Raw genomic sequence first — 22,541 nt, forward strand, 5'->3', positions numbered from 1 at the left:
GCAGAACAAAGAATGGAAGCTAAGATCCGGAGGCTAGAGATTGTGTTAAAGACAGAAAGCGTTATGTCATTGTTACAGCAATCATGACTTTGGGCTTAGTCTCCACAGACTCATTGCTACCTCCCCATAGAAAATACTGTACAATGCCGCAAAGTGCAATGGATCCCTAGGTATCAGTTTTTAAAAATAATTTTTACGGAGGAGAAATAAAAGGAAAAGGATAAGTTACATAATAAATAGTGCACCTAAGTTAATGTGTGGTGGCAGCTGCTCTGAGAGGCGAGGGAATCAGGGCTTACAGGACTTGGCTGATACAGGCAGGTAGTACTTGGGATGTGGGAAGCATGTTGTCTGCTAGGGGACTTTTCAAAATGACCCGCACGCAGCTCTGGGTAATGTTATGAAGAACATACAGCATACTTTTTGCTTCATTCAACAGTTCCCACATTCCCGGGGTGGGGGGGGACGACAGGCGGGGGGCGACCCATATTGGTGATAAATACTAATGAAACACACAATCATGCCTTTTACTGAGGTGTAAAGTGGAGTGGGATCCTGGGTTCTGAAAATTGTAGGTGCCTTTTAATCCAGGTGAATGTCTAGGCAGCCATAAGGTTGTGTGGGATGAAATGACAGCTTGTTGCACAGGACCGAGCCGGGCATGTCATGGGAACCAGCCTGCCCGACTCCTGTCCACTGACTGTCGCTAACTCCACTCCTCCTCTTCTAATCATTGTGCCAGTCAGAACCCCAGCCCCACCCCCTGCATGCCTGTGATGGGAACGTGGGGCTCTCATCGAAGGGGTGGGGAAGTCCTTCCATTCTCCTTGCTCTTAGGAGAGCACTATTGGGTGCAAATACCTGGGGTGTTGTCTTTGTGGAAGCCCTAGGTGTCTTTAGTTGTCCTGCCTTTGTGTCTCTGGTATGAAGATCACTGTGTTCAATGAGATCTTAGCACTACATCTCGAGGCCTTTCTTCGCCTGTGCCTTTTACTGCAGGGGTTCAGATTCACACTCCTCTTGACCAACAGGAAGCCAGCACGATTAAAAGGGACTCGGAGGGTAGTGCTGCACGTGGAGTTCCTGCACACGCAGGTCTGGGGGAAGCAGCACCCCCACCCCGTCCCCCGCAGTGCTGTGTGGGAAGGTGGACTGAGCGAGCTGCACGTGGCTTCTGCTTTGACAAGTGAAGATAGAGATCTATGCTTTCTGTGTGCAATACTTTGATTTTCAAACTATGCTGGCAGCTAATTCAGTTAAGGTGTAAACCATATGCTCCCCTGCAACTCTGAATGGCTGGGCTAAAGCCAGATGTGAGTCTTTAGTGCCCTTTGCAACCTGTGATCTGTGCATTTTTTTTCATGAGCAGTTCCTTTCGATGTTCTACCCTGCAACTGAAATGGGCAAAATAGGTTTATTTTTGTTTTTAATCTATTCTTAAACGTGATTTTAAACTTTCAACTTTGTGTGTGTGTGTGTGTGTGTGTGTGGGTGAGAGAGACAGAGAGACAGAGAGACAGAGACAGAGAGAGACAGATAGACACAGAGAGAGACAGAGAGGCTAAGAGACAAGAGACAGAAAGATGGGGGATATTATGTCCTTTATAATATATATATATATATATATACATACATACACACACATATATGTATGTATGTATATATATGATATATATATGTATGTGTGTGTATGTATATGTATATTTTAAATGTAAGGGAAACCAATTCTTTGCCCTGCTATGAAATGGCTGGCACAGCTTTTCCATTATGAGTGATGGGGATGCCCTTGACTTTGTGTGGGTCATACTTTCTTGCTTAGTTGGAGTTCTTCTCCCTTGTCCCAAAATCTTCTGAATGTTTTGGTGCAGTCATTAAAATGCGGTATTTTGGTCAAAGCCTTCCTTGCCAATGGGGGCTGGTGGCTGGTCTCCAGTGGGTTTTCATTTTTATTTTGGTCAATTACTGGGCAGCACCCGGGAGTCAGAGGTCAGGCTATTTTTAATTAATGCCATTTAAGGAATTTGTTGTCTAGACCACTCAATATCCTTTTGACTGGGGTAAGCAATGTGCACAGCCCTCTGAAGGAGAATGACATCTAGTGGCTGCTTTCTGTGTGCTCACTCCAACAGAAGCTGGATTTTGTTTGACTCTTTATGTCCTGATTTCCCAGAAGTCTCTTGGCCAAATGAGTTAACTTCACCTTCATATCACAACCTTAGTTAGAAAGGCTCTAGCTAATGTTTCCTGAGAGTGGTTTGCCCATGACCTTGAAATGCATGCCCATACTGTTTGGATTTTGAGAATGAGCATGTCATTAAGCTATTTGACCTAAGCCAAACAGAGGGATGACAAGTTGTTATTGTTTTTTAAAGTCTGGGATATGAGTAGCTGTTTTTCTGGATCTCTAACTCAGTATCCTTTTACGTCATTGAGAGCTCATTGACCTTACATTAATAACCTTTCTCCACTCATCCAGTGCCCCTTCTGTACCAATTTAACAATGCTTGTTTTATTTCTGAAATAAAATAACAGGTGACTATAGCAGGGTTCACCTTGATCTTGTTTAGGGCACATGGTAATGTCAGCTGTCCAGAAACTGTGGGATGGAATATTTAGTTCTTAGAAATTAAAAACAGCCCCTAACCCACTGTGTAAGGAAAATGAATAGTGGTTATTTTCTTTGACAAAATCTTTAAAGGAAACATAAAAAAAATTATATGGCTTTTAAAAATATCCAAGCTACTTGCCACACAGACACAATGAAGATGTAGCTCCAATAATCACACAAATGAATGCTATAGGAAAAGAATTCCAAAATAAACATGAACAGGAAAAGGAAAAACCATTAACTGCTGGGATCTCCGAGCCTTATTCTTTGAAGACTAACCTTGGTTTTCATTATCGGGTGTGCTCTGCTCCCCAGGGAGATTTTAAACCATTGGTTGGATATGCTATTTTCTCTTATTTCAGTGATGTTTGTTTCTCACTTTGTTGTGAGAAAGTGGAAGACTTTGTTTCCACTTTTAATGGCTACATGGTTGTTCCATTCTATGACAATATTCAAATTTTAGATAACCATTCCCTGTGGGGAGAGGGATAGGGATACTTACTCAAGATCCTGACAAATTGTTTTGGCCATTTGAAAAAAAAAAAAAGAGTTGAGATGCTGTGCTTTTGCTAGGTTGTCTAAGAAAGACAAAAGTCTCACAGGAAAATTACAGAGTAAAGTTAAGTCCACTGAGAAAAGCACCATACGCCCCTCCCCCGATTATCCTTGCAAAGTTTGTGTTAGTTCACTGTGTTACAGTATGCTTATGGGGTATATTTGAAAAGTTTAACTAATCATGATCTTCTTTTCAAGGAAGTGGGCAGCCTCAGTCTGTGGGTCCAGGTGCAGTCTGGGTCTTGCTGCCTTTCAATCTACATATTATGTTGTCTATTGAACCTAAAAATCATGATGGATGTTTTTGGTTTCAAAACCAAGTTTTGTCTTGTGAGGGGAATTATTTAAGGACTGATGCATGAACTTGAATGAATTTTATTTATTCTGTGTGTGGATGTATGTATTGAAGTATGTCTGTATGCACACATGTAATTGTGTTTGTTGGGGGGGGGGGCGGGTCCTTGGCTGACCGTAGAATCCTATGAATCTGTCTCTACCTCCCCTACATCCAGCAATGGATTGCAAGCCTGTGCTTTCCTGCCTGCCTTTTATGTAGATGTAGGTCCTGGGGACTGAACACTAAGGTCTTCATGGTCTTGCTGTCTAGCAAGCATTTTACCGACTGAGCCATCTCCCAGTCCCTGCGCTAAACATATTCATGATATCAGTAAAGAATGAATTAGAGATTTTCTCTTTATAGGAGAAGGAGCTGTGGAAGTGGGCTCACAGAATGGCCCGCAAGTTTACTGCTTTCTGTGTTTGTCCAGTGACCTTGTTAACAAAAATGAAAGAGTTATAGTTCATAGTTTGACAGACTTTTTAACTGTGATCTTCCAGAGTGTCTTTAAGATAACTCTTAGGGTCTAGTCTCCACTTTCTGTTTATTTTCCTTTTATTTTAGATAACTGTCCATGCTCTTCAGTTCCACTTCTTTGTAATTAGTTTCTGTTACGGATAAGTACCTTTTTGATGGTCAATTTGACACTGGTTTGTGCCTACTCTTAGTGTAGGTAGGAACTGTCTTAGTTAGGGTGTCTATTGCTGTGATGAAACACCATGACAAAGTTGGGGAGGAAAGGGTTTATGCAGCTCACACTTCCCATTTTGCTCTTTATCACCAAAGGAAGTCAGGGCAGGAACTCAAATGGGGCAGGAACCTGAGGCAGGAGCTGAGGCAGAGGCCATGGAGGGTGCTGCTTATTGGCTTGCTCCCCCTGGCTTTCTTAGCCCGCTTTCTATAGAACCCAGGACCACCAGCCCAAGGATGGACCCACCCACAGTAGGCTTGGCCCTCCCTCATCAATCAGTAATTAAGAAAATGCTAAGCCGGGCGGTGGTGGCACACACCTTTAATCCCAGCACTTAGGAGGCAGAGGCAGGTGGATCTCTGTGAGTTTGAGGCCAAGTGAGTTCCAGGAAAGGCGCAAAGCTACATAGAGAAACCCTGTCTCGAAAAACCAAAAAAAGAAAGAAAGAAAGAAAGAAAGAAAGAAAGAAAGAAGGAAGGAAGGAAGGAAGGAAGGAAGGAAGGAAGGAAGGAAGGAAGGAAGGAAGGAAGGAAGGAAGGAAGAAAGAAAGAAAGAAAGAAAGAAAGAAAGAAAGAAAGAAAGAAAGAAAGAAAGAAAGAAAGAAAGAAAGAAAGAAAGAAAATGCTCTGTTGGCTTGTCTACAGCCAGATCTTGTTTTTGTTTTTCGACCCAGGGTTTCTCCATATAGTTTTGGTGCCTGTCCTGGAACTCACTTTGTAGACCAGGCTGGCCTCGAACTCACAGAGATCCACCTGGCAATGCCTCCCAAGTGCTGGGATTAAAGGCATGTGCCACCCACCGCTGCCCAGATACAGCCAGATCTTATGGAGACATTTCCTCAGCTGAGGCTCCTTCCAGCTAACACAGGGACTTAATAAATATTTTAGGCTCTTGGATCTTAAACTGAGGCTTTTGGAATTTCCTGGGAATAAGAAAAGGTTCCTGAGAATTTTCCATCTTAAAATCATTTGAGTCTAAGAAGTGCTACTCAAGAAATCTGTAAGTATGAACCTCACCAGTGTGATGTTTTGGGCATAGAAAAGCTGTATTTGCTTGTGGGTGTTTTTTTTTTTTTAAATGTTATTTTATTTTTCTAGCTCCATTGATTTTTTTTCTCCCTTTGACATTTTTTTCCCTCTTGAGTGTCCACTCAGTATTAGCTGAGAACAGCTTAGTAGAAAGAACAAATAACTCTGTACAAAGTGTAAACTCTCGTTCCAAATGAAGCCAGGCCAGTGTTTGATTTGGAAAACTACCTGTGGGAACTCTAGAGTATATGAAACACGGAGTGGAGATAGGAGAACAAGGATGGGATGGGGATAGGCCTGAAGACTTGTCTGAACAGAGGTCATCCTGGCTACTGAGTGCTGTTATATTGTCGGCAAGCCATTATTGCTGGATATGACTGGAATTCTGTGGCTTTTTCTTTGTATTTTCAAGAGTATAAGACTGGTATCTCATTCAAAAAGAGAGGGAGAAAAATGGGTGAACGGACTCTTCTTTGGGCTGGTGTGCACATGACCATCTGGCAGGGATTCCCACTGATAGGCAGGTCATTGTCTTCCTGCTTTGTTGTGCTTGTGAATTGGGATTGTTTCTTGTAATTTTCTCCAAAGCTCAAATTTCTAAATCACATGCACCACAGGTAGAGCCAGAGAAGATGCTGAACTTGTAGGATTTTGACCCAGCCCACCTAAGTCTTGTCTTAAAAAATCATCTTCAAAACATTTCATAGTTTTAGAATCTTGCCCCTAATAATAATGATTAAATTATTGTCAGAGTAAATGTTTTACTGCTATGAAGAAACACCATGACCATAGTAACTCTTACAAAGGAAAACATTTTTGGGGGTCTTGCTTACAGTCCAGATGTTTAATAAATTATCATCATGGTGGGAAGCATGATGATGCAGGCAGATGTGGTACTGGAGAGGTAGCTGAGAATTCAACATCTGTATTGGGAGGCAGCAGGCAGAGAAGGAGGGAGGGAGGGAGGGACAGGGGAGAGACTGACAGACAGACAGACAGGGCCTGTCTTGGGCTCTTGAAAATCCAAAGCCCACCCCCAAGTGGCACATTTCCTCCAAGAAGACCACACATACTCCAAGAAGGCTAGACCTCCTAATCCCTATCAAGTAGCACCACTCCTAATAACCAAGCATTCAAATCTGTGAGCCTATGGGGACCATTCCTTTTCAAACCACCACATTCCATTCCCTGGTCCTCATGGGTTTGTAGCCGTATCATAATGCAAAACTGCATTCAGTCCAACTTCAAAACTTCCCATAGTCTATAACAGTCTCAACACTGTTTAAAAGTCTCTTAGCAGTAACCCCCTATTGTTATACCCAGATCATGGGCACCCCAAAAAGACCACCACAGAGACCAAATCCCATATGTAAAAGCAAAGAGCCTTTATTCAAGCTCGAGCTTGTGTTCTCTGTCTGTCCAATGCAGTGGTGAGAGCAGAGAGCCCCAAGCCCAGGCAGGTTGGGGTTTTTAATCATTGCAGAGTTTAGGGTGAGGGGATTTCCAGGGTTCAGGGGTATCTGCAAAAGAGGAATATGTATGGGCTAGGTTCAGGGACATCTGGCAGTCTTATCTAATCTTATCTGATGGTTGTAATGTTTGGGATATCAGGTTCTTCCTCTTAGATGCTGGCCCAAGTATTCAAATCTATAAGTCTATGTGGGTCATTGCTATTCCAACTACCATAATTATTTTATTGAAAGATTGGAAATATTACTCAGTGGTAAAGCATTTGCCCAGCATGTGTGAGGCCCTGGGTTTTATCCATAGTACCACAATAAGTAAATAAAAAGTTAATTAAAATGAAAAGTTATTGAATGCCTATGATGTGTCTTTCACAATCTTCTGTAATGGTTAAGGTAGTTTATTAATGCTTTAGAGTTCCCTTTTGTGGCAAGAACACCAACTGTGGTTTGCTCGAACGTATCAACTTAGTCCAATGATAACGTTTCTATGTAAGAACCCTAATACTAGGTCCACAAAGGTCCTGTGAAAATGAAGGTGTGTTCCCTGTGAAAGGGAACCCATTGGCATCTGGTAGTGTCTTGCTTGAAGAGAAGGGGAGAAACTCTAGGGAGAGAAATGGCAAACAAAGACTTCTGAAGTCTTAATACATTACTGGTCATTGGTCTGTCACCTTCCATCAGGTTCTGTATGTAATTCTTTCATGTCATGTTTCTTTGATCCATTTTAAGGATGGATAATGGGCTTGAGTGATAGTCTGCTTATTGTCCATAATGTCAGTAGTTTCCTGTCAGCATCTTGTGATATCATAGCTCCTTTAACACTGCTTGGACAGAAGAATGAGAGAAAGCTCTTCATGATGGCGGCCCCAGGAGCCTCTTCTTGTATCTTCTATTTACCACCTTTCCAAGAATGACAGGTTTGACCGGTCATGTTCTCAATCTTACTTGTAAGTCTGCAACTTAGGAGGTTTCCTCAAGTGCACATTTGAGGATTAGCTCTGTCATTTAATAAATGCATGATTAAAACCTAAAACTGAAATGAAACAAAATTTGTTATAGACAATAGAGAAAAGAGTTCACCCAAGCCCATTGTTCTCAACATTCAGTTAGCTGTGTGATGTTGACCAAACCTTTACATTTCACTGTTTCTTGTTTTAAAATGGGGTAATCATCTTCCTTTTAAGGAGCTACATGAAAATTAAATAAATTGTGATGAGTAAATACTTGACAGTAATCAGTAATAGGCCACATATGGTACAGTGAGTAGCCACTGTGCAAGGTGGTTTATATAAGCTGTAGGTACCATTTTTATCCTGGTTTTACAAATAAGGAAGCAAGTTCACAAATGTTGCATAATAAAGTGAAGTTCTCCAAACCACATGCTGCCCCAAGTCGGCTTTTCAATTCAGTTTTATTTTATTCCAAAGCCTTAAAGAATATTTGCAAATCACAAGCGGGATGTAAAACCTTTCTAGCCTCACTCTATTGTTAAATAATATATTACATGCTCTTGACTAGTTTCTCATAAGTCAATGCCCATGACTTCCCTGAAGAAAAAGCTCATTTTAACTAAGCCTCAAAGGCTCTGAAAACTGAGACACAAGCTAGTGCATTAGCTAAGCCAAGTTAGATGAGCTTTGCAGGCTCCTGGCTCATTTCATAGCGCCTCAGGCTGTACCCAGGGATTTGCTTGTTTGGTGGTTTTAGTGACAGTGAATTCTGTATTGCTGCAGAGGATTGGAACCCATTTTCTCTTTGTGACCTGTCTTCCTTGTCCATGTTACAGCATGCTGCAGACTTGGAAAAGAAGCAGAATGAGACAGAAAACAGGAAATTGCTGGGCACTGTGATCCAGTATGGCAATGTGATCCAGGTAGGTGCAGGCTGCTTTCCTTTTCTGGACCTGGAGCATGACAAAGAAAGAAACTGAGGAAGCAACCTCGTCACATGGGTGTGCCATTTCCTTGGTGGTGGGGCTCTAATAGAGGCAGCTGCTTCATTGGAAACAACCTAAACAACACCAACAACAGAAACAGTAACAATCCCCTCATGTTTCTTATTATATCACTTGGGCGTTTTATTGGGTTGTGTCATGGTGTAAGCATTTCCTTTCCCAGCCAATTGCTGATCATTTGTGTGCAGGTGGTTCAGATGGGAAACACCATGCCTGAAGAGGACCCTGATTATAATGGTTTTGCCTAATTTATGATGCTTGGGAGCTCTTTTTCTGTTAGTGAAAATTGAATGCCCTGTATGTAAATTTTAGCTTTCGTACAAGAGCTGTTTGCCAGAGAAAATAAAAACAGTTCTTTGCACATATATATTTGTATTTACAAGGTTTCATGCAGCACAGGCTGGCCTCATGCTCACCATGTAGCTGAGTTGCCCCTCAATTCTTGATTCTTCTACCCAACTCTCTAAGCATTGGGGTTACTTCATAAAACTTTAATTACAAAATGTATCCTACTTTATAAATTCTTTATTAGTCCAAAGTATTTCACAATTGTTGGACATATTTTATGGTTGTTTGGGTCACCTGATACCTCTTTATCCTCGAACCTGCAATGGAGATGACATAGTCCAAATAAGGCTTCCACAAGTCTTTCCCAGAAGGTTCTGAGCAGACCCGACCCAGTCTTGGAGAAGAGTCTGTGAGGAATCACAGTGCCCAGGGACCATCTGAATGTACCCAGGCACAAAGATGGTGTCACAACTTTTGAGCACCCTGTCCATTAGGTTATCATCAGCTTTGGTTTTTGCAACCTTGTAAACTACTAAGTAGAAAGGAATTTCTTCCTATTTTTATTGCTGTTAGGTATAGAGCAATGCTAACCATAAATATGAAAAAAAACTACTAAAAATTTATAAAAAAAAATAACAAACCCAACTTTCTGTGATTTTTTTTTTTAAATGGGGGTTGCAGAAGTTAACTTAGAGTCTTGCTCAGTTGCCCAGGGTTGCTCTGATCTTACTATATAGCCTAGGCTGGCATTGAGTCCTCTTCCTGCTTTGGTCTCCTGAGTGCTAGGATTATAGGTATGGGGGTCACCATTCCTGGCTAATGGTTTTTGATTAAATGGTTACTTGGGTTGGGCCTATTAATAGCTCTCCAAAGCAAATGGAGGATTAGACGATCACTCCTCCCTGTCCTTTTGAAGTTCCATCATCCTGTTCTCAATCTAGGGCAGAGTTTCAGAGTAGAAGACACTCAGTTGGTTAGCCTGGAGAACTGGATGGAACTGAGGTTGAAAGAAGTCCATGGGGGATGCTGACAGCTAATACAGTCTAGTCCTGTGAGGTTTCAGGAATGACATGCCAAATCGGTGTAATGCTATCTTCTTCTGGGGTAGTTTTAAATGACCTCAGTTTTATTTCTGGTCTCAGGCCTTGGGCTCACCTGTGGGAAGGTGAGCCCATGTGTGGAGGATTAGAGGCCGTTCACCAAGGGAGCATCAAGGGCCTGGGGCCACAGTATTGTCTCCTGTTTCTCTTGTATAGCTGTAGGCTATCCAGGATTCCCAAATTATGCAGGCCATGTCTCCACTCCCAGCAACCCCCCTGTCGGTAGATTGTGGGCCTCTTAAGGGTGCTTGTGTGTTATCACATGAACAGGAGATACATGGCAGTTGCAGTCGAGTCGCAGATTGGCCTGCCTTCTCCAGGGACTGAGGAGTCTTGTGTTCTGGTTTTTCTTTTACCTGTCAACGTGGGAGACCTTAGTAATACTTACTGGTCCAGATTATTAGACAAACTCTTTCCCATCTGGATCTTCTCCCCTTCCATGCTTCATGTAGTCATTATCTTAGAGTGAAGAACAGAGTGCTCGGAGCATTGAAGGTGGATGTCCAGGGTCCTTGATGGGATTGCCTTTTAAATCAGACTGTCACCTGTTGACAAAATCACCTTCCTTCATTCCCCACTGGTATCAGTAACGAGTTAGAGACTACACTGTCCACAGGCGACGGGTGGCTCTCTAGCATCTTGCAGATGATGGTATCCTTGGCTTCTTGCATTATCTATCTCATCCAAGGCCACATGGGTAAGAGGCCAACCAATTTCCCTTCTCTCCTGCCTGCCCTCTTCTCTGCCTCTCTTCACTGTTCCTTCTCCTGTTGTTCCCAAGTATTAGGTACTCTGTGTTTCTCCCGCTTCTCAAGCAGCTTGGTGGGGTGGTGGGAGGAACGTTTGATAAGTATTTTACATGACCAAGAGAGCTATGGTAGAGACTTCACAGGCTCGCTCATACCTTATTCTCTTGGTGGATTTTTAGCTCCTGCATTTGAAGAGCAATAAATACCTAACTGTGAATAAGAGGCTTCCGGCCCTGCTAGAGAAGAACGCCATGAGAGTGACCTTGGACGAGGCTGGAAATGAAGGGTCCTGGTTTTACATTCAACCGTTCTACAAGCTGCGCTCCATCGGAGACAGTGTAAGTGCGGCCTCCCCTCCGCCAGGAAGGTGTTCCCTGCCATGCTTCCAGCCCTCACTGTGCTGGAGGAGGCTCAGCTAGGAGAAGGTCAGCATTGGAGCCACAGGCAGAAGAGGAGATCAGATTGCTATGGAAACTAGTGTTTGGGAAACAAGGAAATGAAGAGAAGTGTGACCTAAATACAGTCGCTCTGTTTTTCCTACTGGGCCTCTGAAAAAATCCTATTACCTCAGTGATTTTACCATGCAAACAGCCATCCTGAATTAATATCCCGGTTGAGGATCCCTTGCCATTCCATTTCCATGAGTGTAACAGAAATGGCCAGCTATTTTGGAAATACAGAAAGATGGAAAGTGGAAAAAGCAGCAGCCTTAGTAGGGAACGGGAGTGGATTGTATGCTCACCCCATGCTTCCTGTGTCAGTAAGCAGGGCAGCTTCTCCGTCTCCTTCCGAGACTGCAGTGGGCCCCTGTCCTGGGATTCTGGACAATACAGAACCACAGGAATCCTTTTTCAAGGCAACTGAGAACACTTTGGATATTTGTTAGTTAAATTAGTCAGTCATTACGTGGGCACATACTTAACAGTGAATATGTTTAAATGCTATCAGCTATGTACTTGACCTTGTTAAGGTTCTAAAATAGATGCTTAAGGGGAAAATAAAACTAAAAAGAAATTGGCACCTTTAAACAGCATGTAGTGTTCTGGAAATACTCACCTACCCTTCACTTAAAACTAGATTCTGAGCTGGGCATTAGTGGCACACGCCTTTTAGTCCCAGCGTTTGGGTGGTAGAGGCAGGAGGATCTTAGTGAGTTCATAGTCAGCTTGGTGTACAGAAGTAAGTTCCAGGACAGCCAGGGCTACACAGAGAAACCTTGTCTCACCCTCCCCCCGAAAAAAAAAACCCCACACACCAAAAAACCTAGGCTTTGCCATTTTTTAGTAATGCCATTTAAGTTGATAGGCTGTGGTCAGTTTAAATAGTTTGTGTTTGTATGCATAGCATATAACAATAACAACCTGTCCTCTACTGCTACCATCCAGTGGTTATTGATCCACAAGGGATAAGTTCTTTTTAATGAACTTAGAATCATTTCAGGTTATAGAAAATATAGCCATACATTTTTCCAAAATGTATCAGTCTCAAAAGGTGTGGGTTTTACCTTGTAGGAAGACAGACATCTCTTTTGTTTTCTTTCCTTCTACTTCTGCCATGCAAAGAAAATGCAGGGCTGAGGAGGTGACTTGCTGTATAAGCATGAGGAGGAGCCAAGTTCAGATCCCCAGTATACACATAAACGCCAGGCTTCAATGTGTGTGCCTTTAACCCCAGCACCGGGAGAGCAGAATAGGCAGATCCTCGAACTCACTAGCCAGCCAGCCTCACCAAGAAGGAGAACTTAGGTTCCCTGAGAGAACCTGTCTCAAGGAAATAAAGTAGAAAATGATACAGGTTGTCCTACATCTTTGTCAGGCCTCCACATGCACACAAACATCATACACATACAGCATACACCACACACACACACACACACACACACACACACACACACACACACACACACACACTCTCTCTCACACAGAATGTACCTGAGTTCTGAGTTTTGTTTTCAGTATATCTTTGTTTTTCTGTCATTTAATCTGTTAATCTTTGACTTAGTTCAGACTATAACATGAATCGTTACCTTTTAAAAAATAGTTTTTTTCATACTATAAGGTTTGACCTGTTCATACTTCAGTGGTTTAAGGGTGTCAGTTTAGATAGTAGGTTGGAATAGAAAGTATCAGGCTGTGTGGTACATAAGGGTAGGTGTGGGTTTCTGGTCAGGCATTTGTTTCAGTTATGGAGCATTATATTTAAGTATCTATTGCTGGGGCTGAAGAGATGGCCTGTAACTTCAGTTGCAGAGAATCTGAAGTCCTCTCTGGCTTCCATGGGAACAGAACACACATAGTATACACACAGACAAGGTGGACACACACACACACACACACACACACACACACACACACACAAATAAACCTTTAAAAACGTAAAAGCTGTTTATTGCTGTATATAAAAGAATTGTATTACACAATAGATTTCTTTATGTTGTAGTCACAATTCTGAAGATCATTGCTCTAGAAACAAGACCATGACTTCATTCTCTCAAACATAAAGACCACTCAAAATAGTATCCTGCTTTTCCCAAAATTGAATCAAGCTTATTTATACAAGTGTCCCAACTGAATACCCAAGAACCCTTTCTTAGTGTTGTGGACCAACTTGCGAAGTATTGAAGTATAACCAGCAACAGTTCTGCATCGAAATCCAGCCTTGGCCTTCTTTCAGAACACAAACCGTGCTTGCACAGGTCAGCCTTCCCATGCTGATCCGTGCTGAGATGGCCTCCCAGAACCATGCAGCAGTGTGTGTGCGCAGCCCCAAACTGCCCTGTGAAAAGCTGTGTTGCCCCTTTCTCTCCAGGTGGTCATAGGTGACAAGGTGGTCTTGAACCCCGTCAATGCCGGCCAGCCTCTACATGCCAGCAGCCATCAGCTGGTGGATAACCCAGGCTGCAATGAGGTAAGGACATTTGAAAAAGCTGACGTCCAGGTACGTAGATGAGGTTGTGACACTGGAGCAGGCCTTGTGGGACCAGTGTGTGTGTGTGTGTGTGTGTGTGTGTGTGTGTGTGTGCGCGTGTGCATACTGTATGGGACTTCAGCAGCAGCTCAGGACTCTGGGCCCATCATGCAGGGGAAAGAACCTAAGGCCCACTGTTGGGTAGGATGAGGCTTTGTAGGTCTGTGCATGGGTGGTGAGTTTGATAAACTTTGCATCATTGATGAATCATCCTCTAATTTGTTAAACCCAACAACTCCTTTTGCCATTTTTCCCCCTAGCCTAGCTGTAGGGGTGCACTTTCCCAATTTGTCTCCCTAAGTAGGGTGTCTTTTATAATTCTAAGGACATTATAGGTCATGCACAGCCCTGCTAAGGGCTGTCCATTGCCAAGCCTCTCCACTGGGTAATTGCAGACATAGGTCATAACTCTCTTATGATAGAATGTCTGTCTTATGGAGAGGACATGAACTCTAGATTGAGAAAGATGTGACTTCAAATCTCAGTCTGTGGTTCCGGAGCTCTGGAACAGTAGATGAGTTACTTAATCTCTCTGGGCATCCCTAGTCTGGAAGGAGGATAGAGTTTCTTAGGGTGCTGTTGAGAATTAAGGGACATGGTGTTAATGTGCCGTAGCTCTGTCCCTGGGAAATAATGATTGTACAAATGAGGGCCCTTGCTGCTAATGATGACCATTAACATTTTCAAATGTATACACTGGACTCATTTCCTGATATCTCATTCCATCTTATAAGTATCTGATTTCATTTAGCCTTTACATTTGTGGCTGTAGAACCGGATACTTGGAGGAAAGGAACATAGCATTCCGAAAGGGGCAGGAAAAAGCAGGCCTTGGACCTTTGAGTCAGATTTGGAGCATGCGTAGTGATGGGTGCAGATAAATCATTTGCTACCCAACATTTCTTACTCCTCAGATGACTTTGTACATTCCTTATTCTCAATAATATCAGTCTTGAGGGTCTATTAGTTACTTTTTCTCATTGCCTCGACAAAGTACCTGAAACAAAGCAACTTATGGATTATTGTGTTTCCCAGGCATGGTGGGGGGCCACGGTGATGGGAGTGGCGTAGCTTGTACGGTGTTAGGTAGTGCATAGGTCCATAGAACAGGAAGCAGAGAGAGAGGACAGGAAGCGAGGCCAGCCCATAAATCTCAGGGTTTTCTAGAGATCTCCTTCCTGAAGCTAGGTCCCTCCTCTTAAAGGTTCCAAATTCTGCCAAAACAGCTCATCCAGCTGAGGACCATGCGTTCAGACAGGTGATCATGCAGGGACAGTATAGCCTTCTGAACTAGAACAAGAGCCCAGCTGGCCTTCCTGGTTGCAGTGAGGAACTCTGGGACTGGATGACATAGCTATTCTAGGAGCTATGTGAAAAATTAACTTTGATTTGCTTTCTAGGTCAACTCCGTCAACTGCAACACAAGCTGGAAAATAGTCCTTTTCATGAAATGGAGCGATAACAAAGATGACATTTTAAAGGGAGTAAGTTGGATGCTTTGGGGGCACTCTGCTTTTCTCAGGGCTGCAGGTTGGTGGTGTTCCAAACTCGTTTTCCCCTTACTCTTATCTTGCACTGACGTACAGGGCGATGTGGTGAGGCTCTTCCATGCCGAGCAAGAGAAGTTTCTCACATGTGATGAGCACAGGAAGAAGCAGCATGTCTTCCTGAGGACCACTGGCCGACAGTCAGCCACATCGGCCACCAGCTCCAAAGCCCTGTGGGAGGTGGAGGTAAGGAGGAGGCTGTGGAGGTAAAGGAGTGGGCCATGAGGGGCGGGTGGGGGGGATGATGGGGTGGGGTGGGGTGGGGGGGCTGGGGATGTAGGTGCTGGAGTTTGGATGTAAACCTCTGTACAGATGTGTTTCTAAATCATATCCAGATTTTATAAAAGCAAGTAGAGATGGCCCAGGAAAGCAAGCACGCCATGACGTACCGGATGGATGTTGCATGGCCTTATGGAGAAAGACAACATCTACACACATTCTTGAGTCATCAGAAATGGCTGTTTCTTACTTTCTCCTTTCCTCTTCTGTTGTTTTTCTTTTCCCTTTCTCTTGCTTGTTTATCTGTCACAATATTATTCAACCAAATAATCCACCTGACATTGATAAATACGTGACTCCGGTACTGGTACTGGGACACAAATTAAGTTGTGAGATAGTATCTTCTACATATGAGGGGGAAGCTGTACTCATGAAATCTGACAATATGATTACCTAAACAAGACCTGAAAAAAAATGACATCACCAGTTGACCTACCTCTGTGGATGGAAGGGAACCTCAAAAGACCACACCCCAAGAACTGCAGGAAAACAGTGGCTGCAGAGACAGGAATTGTCTTCTCCAGGGACAAGCCCCCTGATAGGTTACCCCCTCCTAAGAGATCAAGCCCTAAGCATTTATACCTATGAGCAACATTGAATTGACTCAGCAGGTTCAAATAATACTAATACTAATAACAATAATAATATACGAGCCCATGGATTTGACAAGAATGGAGGGACAAGAGAAGACTTAGAGGGTGGAGGGAAACCATGTAATTTCAGTACTCTCATGCATGAATTTCTCAAAAATGAAAAGAAATAAGCATCCGGATAGCAGACATACAGCAGCATGGCCGAGTGACAGGAGTGCTCTGGAGGTTTTGGTAAGAGAGGATGAGCTAATTGGGTGAGGATGAACATTTCCTAAATGGCAATGGGTGGTTTCAATCTACTGGTCGCCCAAATGGCCCTGGTTAAAATGCGTCACAAAACAAAAACTAAAGTCACAATCTGGGAAAGGGGAAGGTAGAGGAGAGGGGGTGAGAGCTGATAGTGAAGGGAGGTAGATAAGAGAGTCAGGTGGAGGGAGTAAACAGAATGGATGTATTGAGTGCATGCATTAAATTGTCGAAATAATTTAAAAGACTGAAAGAGTTAGCATCTTAGCTTGTATTTATTAGATCTGCATTTTGGAAGGGAGATAAGTAGATTAGGTCATGTCATGTAAGAGAAAGGCATAGAACTGGAAACATGATACAAGACAGCCTTGGCATAATATTGACTAACCTGGCTTTGGGGGCAACCCAGTATGGACATGGGAAGATGAACTCATTAGAGACCAGAGCCTCAAATGTCACCTGTCAAGACTGCAGGGCATTGGGAATGTCACTCACAAGCAGGGAAGAAGTATGCAGAGGTGTTTTGAGTGACAGCAAAGTCAGCATGCTCCTTACAGAAGATGGTAATTCTGTCCTGAGGAACAGGCTTGTAAGACCAAGAAAAAAATGTATTTGCATGTTTGATTATAGAGATACGGAGAGCATGAAGAAAGGCAGAGCTGTCCTGCCTTCTCGAAATCTCCCTCTGAGTGGTTGCATTTCTTTCTCTATTTGTCAACTTTCTCCCTTCTCCCTCCATCTGGCCACAATTGTGTCACATCTTGATTGAAATCAAGACAAAACCAGCAAAATACCCAAGTCATAAACACAAAATTCTGTGTTTGTTTACACGTCTACTCAGCCAAGGAGCCAGCATCTGGATTAAGAACCAGAAGAAAAGTAGCCCCTTAAAAGTCCCTCAGCATGTTCTCCTGGATAGGTGGCCCCCAATAGGTAGCCAGCCTCTTGAATATCACAGAGCAGCCTTTAAACTAGGCAGTCCTCATTGGGTCTGTGTCGTTGTGTACTTCAGACAGTCCATTTCTTTGTCTTGCCCTCATGATGTTCTGTTGTCCACATCCTGTGTAGCTTGCAGATCTGCCATTTGTTGATGGCATTTGAGTGGTTTCTAATTGGGAGCTGTTAAATCAAGCTTCAGGGCCATTTGTGCTTAGACGTAAGCTTTCATGTGTTCACCTGCATACAAGTGGAATAATTGGAGCCTATATTGGGTAACATTTAACATAAGAAATTGCCGGTCCCAATCTGGGTGTGGTGACATTCCTCTATTTCTAGTATTTGGGAGCCAAGGATTGCCATGAGTACAAGGTCAAGCTGGACTACCTGTAGACACCCTGACCTAAATCAGAACATAAAGAAAACTGAGAACAAGATTGAAATTGCCCAACGGTTTTCTGAAGTGGAAAGAATGTGTACAAATTCAACCATGAGCGTTGATTATGATCATTTTTTTCCATGTTAACCATTAATGTAGATGTGAAGGTGACTCTCCTTCTGCCCCCCTCTCCCAGTGGTGATGCTGCTCATGTTCTTTGTGCTCTTTATTGCCTGGGCATCTTTTCTGGTAGAAAGTCTGCTCAAATACTTTGCTCACTTAAAAATCCTCTTCCTTTCCTTTTACCTGGATTAAAAAATAGGCTCATCTTGGCATTGTGTAGATAATTTGCTGAGTTGCTATGATGAGAACACACCTCTGTTTTCTATCTGTCCATCATCCGTCTGTCAATCCATATCCATCTACCTTGTTTTGGTGAACTCTTCCTCTGTTTTCTTTGCCTTCTCCTCTCCACATCTGTAGCATTTGTTCTCTGGCTGTTGTTCACATTTGTTTAGGGCCAGTCAATCCAGTTGGATTATAAACTCCTTGAGAGCTTGAACTTTTTCTTTGTCCCTGATATCCTCCTTTTTCCCACCCTAGTGAGGTTTTTGTTCGTTTTTCCTTTGCATTCAAAACAGTGTCAGAGGGAGAAGAAAGTGAAGTCAGGGAGTGGAGGAGGAAAGCAGAGAGGAGGAGGCAGGAAGAGGAAGTCAGGGAGTGGGAGAGGGAAGCAGAGAGGAGGAGGCAGGAGAGGAAGTCAGGGAGTCAAGGGAAACAGGAGGAGGCAGGAAGAGGAAGTCAGGGTGTGGAGGAGGAAAGCAGAGAGGAGGATGCAGGAGAGGAAGTCAGGGAGTGGGAGGGAAGCAGAGAGCAGGAGGAGGCAGGAGAGGAAGAGGCAGAAGATGGAGGAGGCAGCTAGGGCAGCAGTCTCCCCAGGTTAACTGCAAGTGGTAAATGCAAAGTAAGGAACAACTAAACATGTAGGAAACAGGAAAAAAAGACCATCATTTCCTTGGCTTAACCACTTCCATTGAGCCTTTTTTCAGTGGACAGGATATTTTTGCCTAGTTGACATTTTATAAGCAGAGTTTAGCCCTGCTTGAACATAAGTTGAAAGAAATGTGCAAGCCTACAGAGGTCAGGGCATTTCACTCCAGGGCCATAAAAGCGGTTGGCCAAGCCTTCCTCATTCAAAATTGATTGAGACGAATAAAAAAGATGATAATTTTCCAAGGGGATTTAACTTGAAAGTCCACTCGAGAGCATTTACTTTTTTTCCTCTGAGGACAACCAGCTATTGATTTCTTACTCCATCAAAAGCTGTCTCCTGCCAGGTTTCTATTTATTTATTTTTTCTGCATTTCATATGAAAATGTTTAGTCTCTCTTTAAATTGTTTTTTATCTTACTGCAAACTTAAGTGTTCCTTCAAAGTAAAAGAAGGAAAATAACGTCAGGTGGTGGTGGCACAAGCCTTTAATCCCAGCACTTGGGAGGCAGAGGCAGGTGGATCTCTGTGAGTTCAAGGCCAGCCTGGGCTACAAAGTGAGTTCCAGGAAAGGTGCAAAGCTACACAGAGAAACCCTGTCTTGAAAAACAAAACAACAACAACAAAAAAAGACGGAAAACAACACTAGGTATTATATAGATTAAAAAAAAAATAGATCTAGCTGTAGTCTGAGAGAAGAGACTGGCTGCTCTTCTAGAGAACCAAAGTTCAATTCTCAGCACTCACAAGGCAGCTAACAAAGATCTGTAACTCCATTCCCAGGGTCTCTGATGCCCTCTTCTGGCCCATCCTGGGCATTGCATGCACATGGTACACAGAAATACAATTAGGCAAAACACTCATACACATAAAATTTCAAAAACAAATTTTAAAGAGCTCTTGAGATTCTCATTATGTATTGGCATAGCCACCTAGGTTTAATTAGCTTTAGTTAACATGTTATAATAGTCACATGTTATAAAACTTTCCTTCCGTTTCCTCCTTATTGTTCCTTGGGTTGTTATGGTCATATATTTTATTTCTACATGGATCATAAACATCACGTCATTTTATTATTTGCCTTGCTCCCAGGGGTGTCTAACTAGTAGCCCTTACATCTTCATATAAGTGTATGTGTGCCCTTGCACCCTGCAGGCTGTGGGCTGGCGCCCCTTGCTTAGTGTGGCTCAGGGAAGCCGAAATGTTTGGACACCCAGGGAAGCAGTCGCTTACGTTTCAAAGCCATGCCATCAGGAGCACATCAGGATCCCACAGAGGTCTTCCATGCTTGCTTGCACAGTTACCATCCTAAGCTCTGTGTTCTTTCACAGAGATCCAAGTTTGTATCGAGGATTGCTTCCTGCCGAAGAACTCCCCTGGTTTGTTGTAGTGCAGGTCTGCCATGGATGAATTCTCATTTGTGTGAAAATACCTTTGTTTTACCTTCATTTTAAAGTGTTTTTCCTTCTTTTAATTAACAGCTTTATTGGAGTGCAGTTCATACACCGCATAGTCGCACTGACAAATTCAGTAATTTTTAATAGATTCGGAGGACGGTGGAACTAATAGCCCTTTAAATTTTAGAGGTGTTTTTTTTTTTAATCATCTCCAAGGAAACCCATCCCCATTAGCAGTCACTCTTCACTTCCCCAGCCCCCACCACATCCCACTTCCCTGGGATGGAATCAGCTTCTTCCATCGACAACCCTGTAAACCATTCTTGTATATGGCTTCCTTTGCAGAGTGGAATGTTTCACTGCAGTTCAGGCTGCTATAACAATATGGGAAATTGATTTCTAAATGTCATCACATGACACAGTGAATTAGGAAGCTCTCTGGAGTCTTGTGTGAGAGTATAGATTCCCTTCATAAGGCTCTGAGCTTTGAGGGTTAGATGTCAACATAGGAATCGAGGGATGTACACATTAAGATGTAGCAAATACTGTCTTCAGAGTTCAACTGTATTGGCACACATGAGTCCTTTATTTCCTTACACCCAAGAAATATTCCATTATATGGGTTTACCTTTTTATGTATTTACTTATCTTTTGACAACTTTGGGATCATTTTCACTTTTTGGCTCCCATGAAGACTGTAACTATGAACATTTATGTGCTAATTTTTGTGTGCAAGTATTTTCATGTCTCAAGAGTAGAATCGTGGGTGATAGGCTTAAGTGGGACCTATCTAGAGTACCCAGGCTGCCTCCTAAAGTGCCTGCACATTATTAATTCCATCAGTGTGTCATGGTTCTGGTTTCTCCGTGGGGCTTTCATTTCCAAAAAGTAGTTTTGTTGGGTTTTTGTTTATATTGCTTGTGATGTGAGTACAGTGGTTTTTAAATCTTTGTTCCCTATGTACAGTGTCTCAGTCTAACTGTGGTGGTCTTTTGTATGTGCATATGCGCATGTGTGTGCTTTACCCTTTCAGAGTTCTTTAGCTTCTTGACTATATGGGTATTTGTCAATGAGATTGGGGTTATTATTTCTCAGATACGTTTTTCTGCTTTGATCAACAACTGACCTGACATAAACTGCATCTTTGATGTCATCTAACTGAGTTAATGGGTCACCTCCTTATTGCTTTACCGTGTAGGACTTTGTAATTCTTTGGTAGAAGCAGCAGTGTAACTTTATTGGGTATATCTGATTTGCTGTTCTTTTTAGGAAAAAAGGAGTTTTGTTTTGTTGGAGTCACATTCCTGTGAATCAGTTTAGTCCTGTGGAGGTTCATTTTCATGCATTTCTAGGTCAAGGTAGTCTATGTTTGAGGCTCCATTATTAATGATAAATGCTCAACATGGTTCCACAGGATCTCTCTGCCAAAGTTTGCCCATCAAAACCATTCCTAGCCCCTTGAAAGCTCGGGGTATATTAAAGTTCCAGGTGTGTGTGTATGTGAGGCACTTTCATGTGTACATACATGTGCATGGGTGTGGGTGTGTAGCTGGGGAATGAACCTTGGGCTTTGTGTGTGCCAGGCAAGTGCTCTGCCACTGAACTATACTCCTATGCCCATCTTAATCATTTTGGAGGATCTTAAAGGGTCTTTAGGTATTGGTGATTTGATATTAGGCCAAAACTTATGCAAATTTCTGGCACTTTCTCTGTGTATCGAATTATATCTCCAGCGCTCTTCCTCCCCAGCTCTGATCTTCTCCTTTACCCCATGAGCCTGTGCTTATGTATACCATCATTGGGCTGCTGCGCCTGCTCCAAGAGACCACAGAGACACACCACTTCCTGTCTAACAAATACATTTGTATCATAATCCTTCCCAGTTTTCCTCTTTACTATGGTGATGTCATCTGTATGCCACAGCACAATGATTACATATGTCAGTTGCATTCTTATGGCTAGAAGCTGAAAGTTTCATGGTAAATTGTCCCAGACTCTCCTCTCTCTCACATTTCAAAGCACAGATCTGCAAATGTGTTGTTGCACTACACAAGTGCATGTATGGGAAAGAGCTCTGAAATTCTGTTTTATCAACTTGTGCATTTTATGTGGTTCAATTTGAGTATCTTTATTCCTGGGGTAAGGGAAATGGCTCAGCACTTGCCATGGGTTTGGATCCCCACTTCCACATAAGAGCTGGATGTAGTGGTGCATACCCTAACCTCAGCCTTAAGCCAGTCTAGCCAAAATGTTAGGCTCCAGGTTCAGGGAAGGCAATAGAACAAGATACCTGAAGTGAATCTCTGGCTATGTGCAAACACAAGATGAATGTGCACATGCACACACACATGCACACCCATATACACAAGTAGCAATGGAGTCTTATTATTTCATTAGTATTAAGGCAGACGATTTAAATGGCATTGCAGTT

At 42.8% G+C, this 22,541-nt stretch overlaps 1 protein-coding gene across 18 annotated transcripts in view; it reads left to right on the top strand.

Moving 5' to 3' along the window:
• Itpr1 (inositol 1,4,5-trisphosphate receptor type 1) overlaps window positions 1-22,541 on the top strand; it is a 343,419-nt gene that overhangs the window by 125,614 nt on the left and 195,264 nt on the right. For all 18 annotated transcript variants that reach the window (XM_076567490.1, XM_076567491.1, XM_076567493.1 and 15 more), the window contains exons 6-10: window positions 8,472-8,558; window positions 10,956-11,114; window positions 13,585-13,683; window positions 15,144-15,227; window positions 15,330-15,476. In XM_076567490.1, coding sequence (XP_076423605.1) covers window positions 8,472-8,558; window positions 10,956-11,114; window positions 13,585-13,683; window positions 15,144-15,227; window positions 15,330-15,476 — 576 coding nt within the window. The remainder of the gene's footprint in view (window positions 1-8,471; window positions 8,559-10,955; window positions 11,115-13,584; window positions 13,684-15,143; window positions 15,228-15,329; window positions 15,477-22,541) is intronic.

This window comes from Peromyscus maniculatus, chromosome 3 (genome assembly GCF_049852395.1).
Source record: "Peromyscus maniculatus bairdii isolate BWxNUB_F1_BW_parent chromosome 3, HU_Pman_BW_mat_3.1, whole genome shotgun sequence".
Taxonomy (NCBI): Eukaryota; Metazoa; Chordata; class Mammalia; order Rodentia; family Cricetidae; genus Peromyscus; species Peromyscus maniculatus.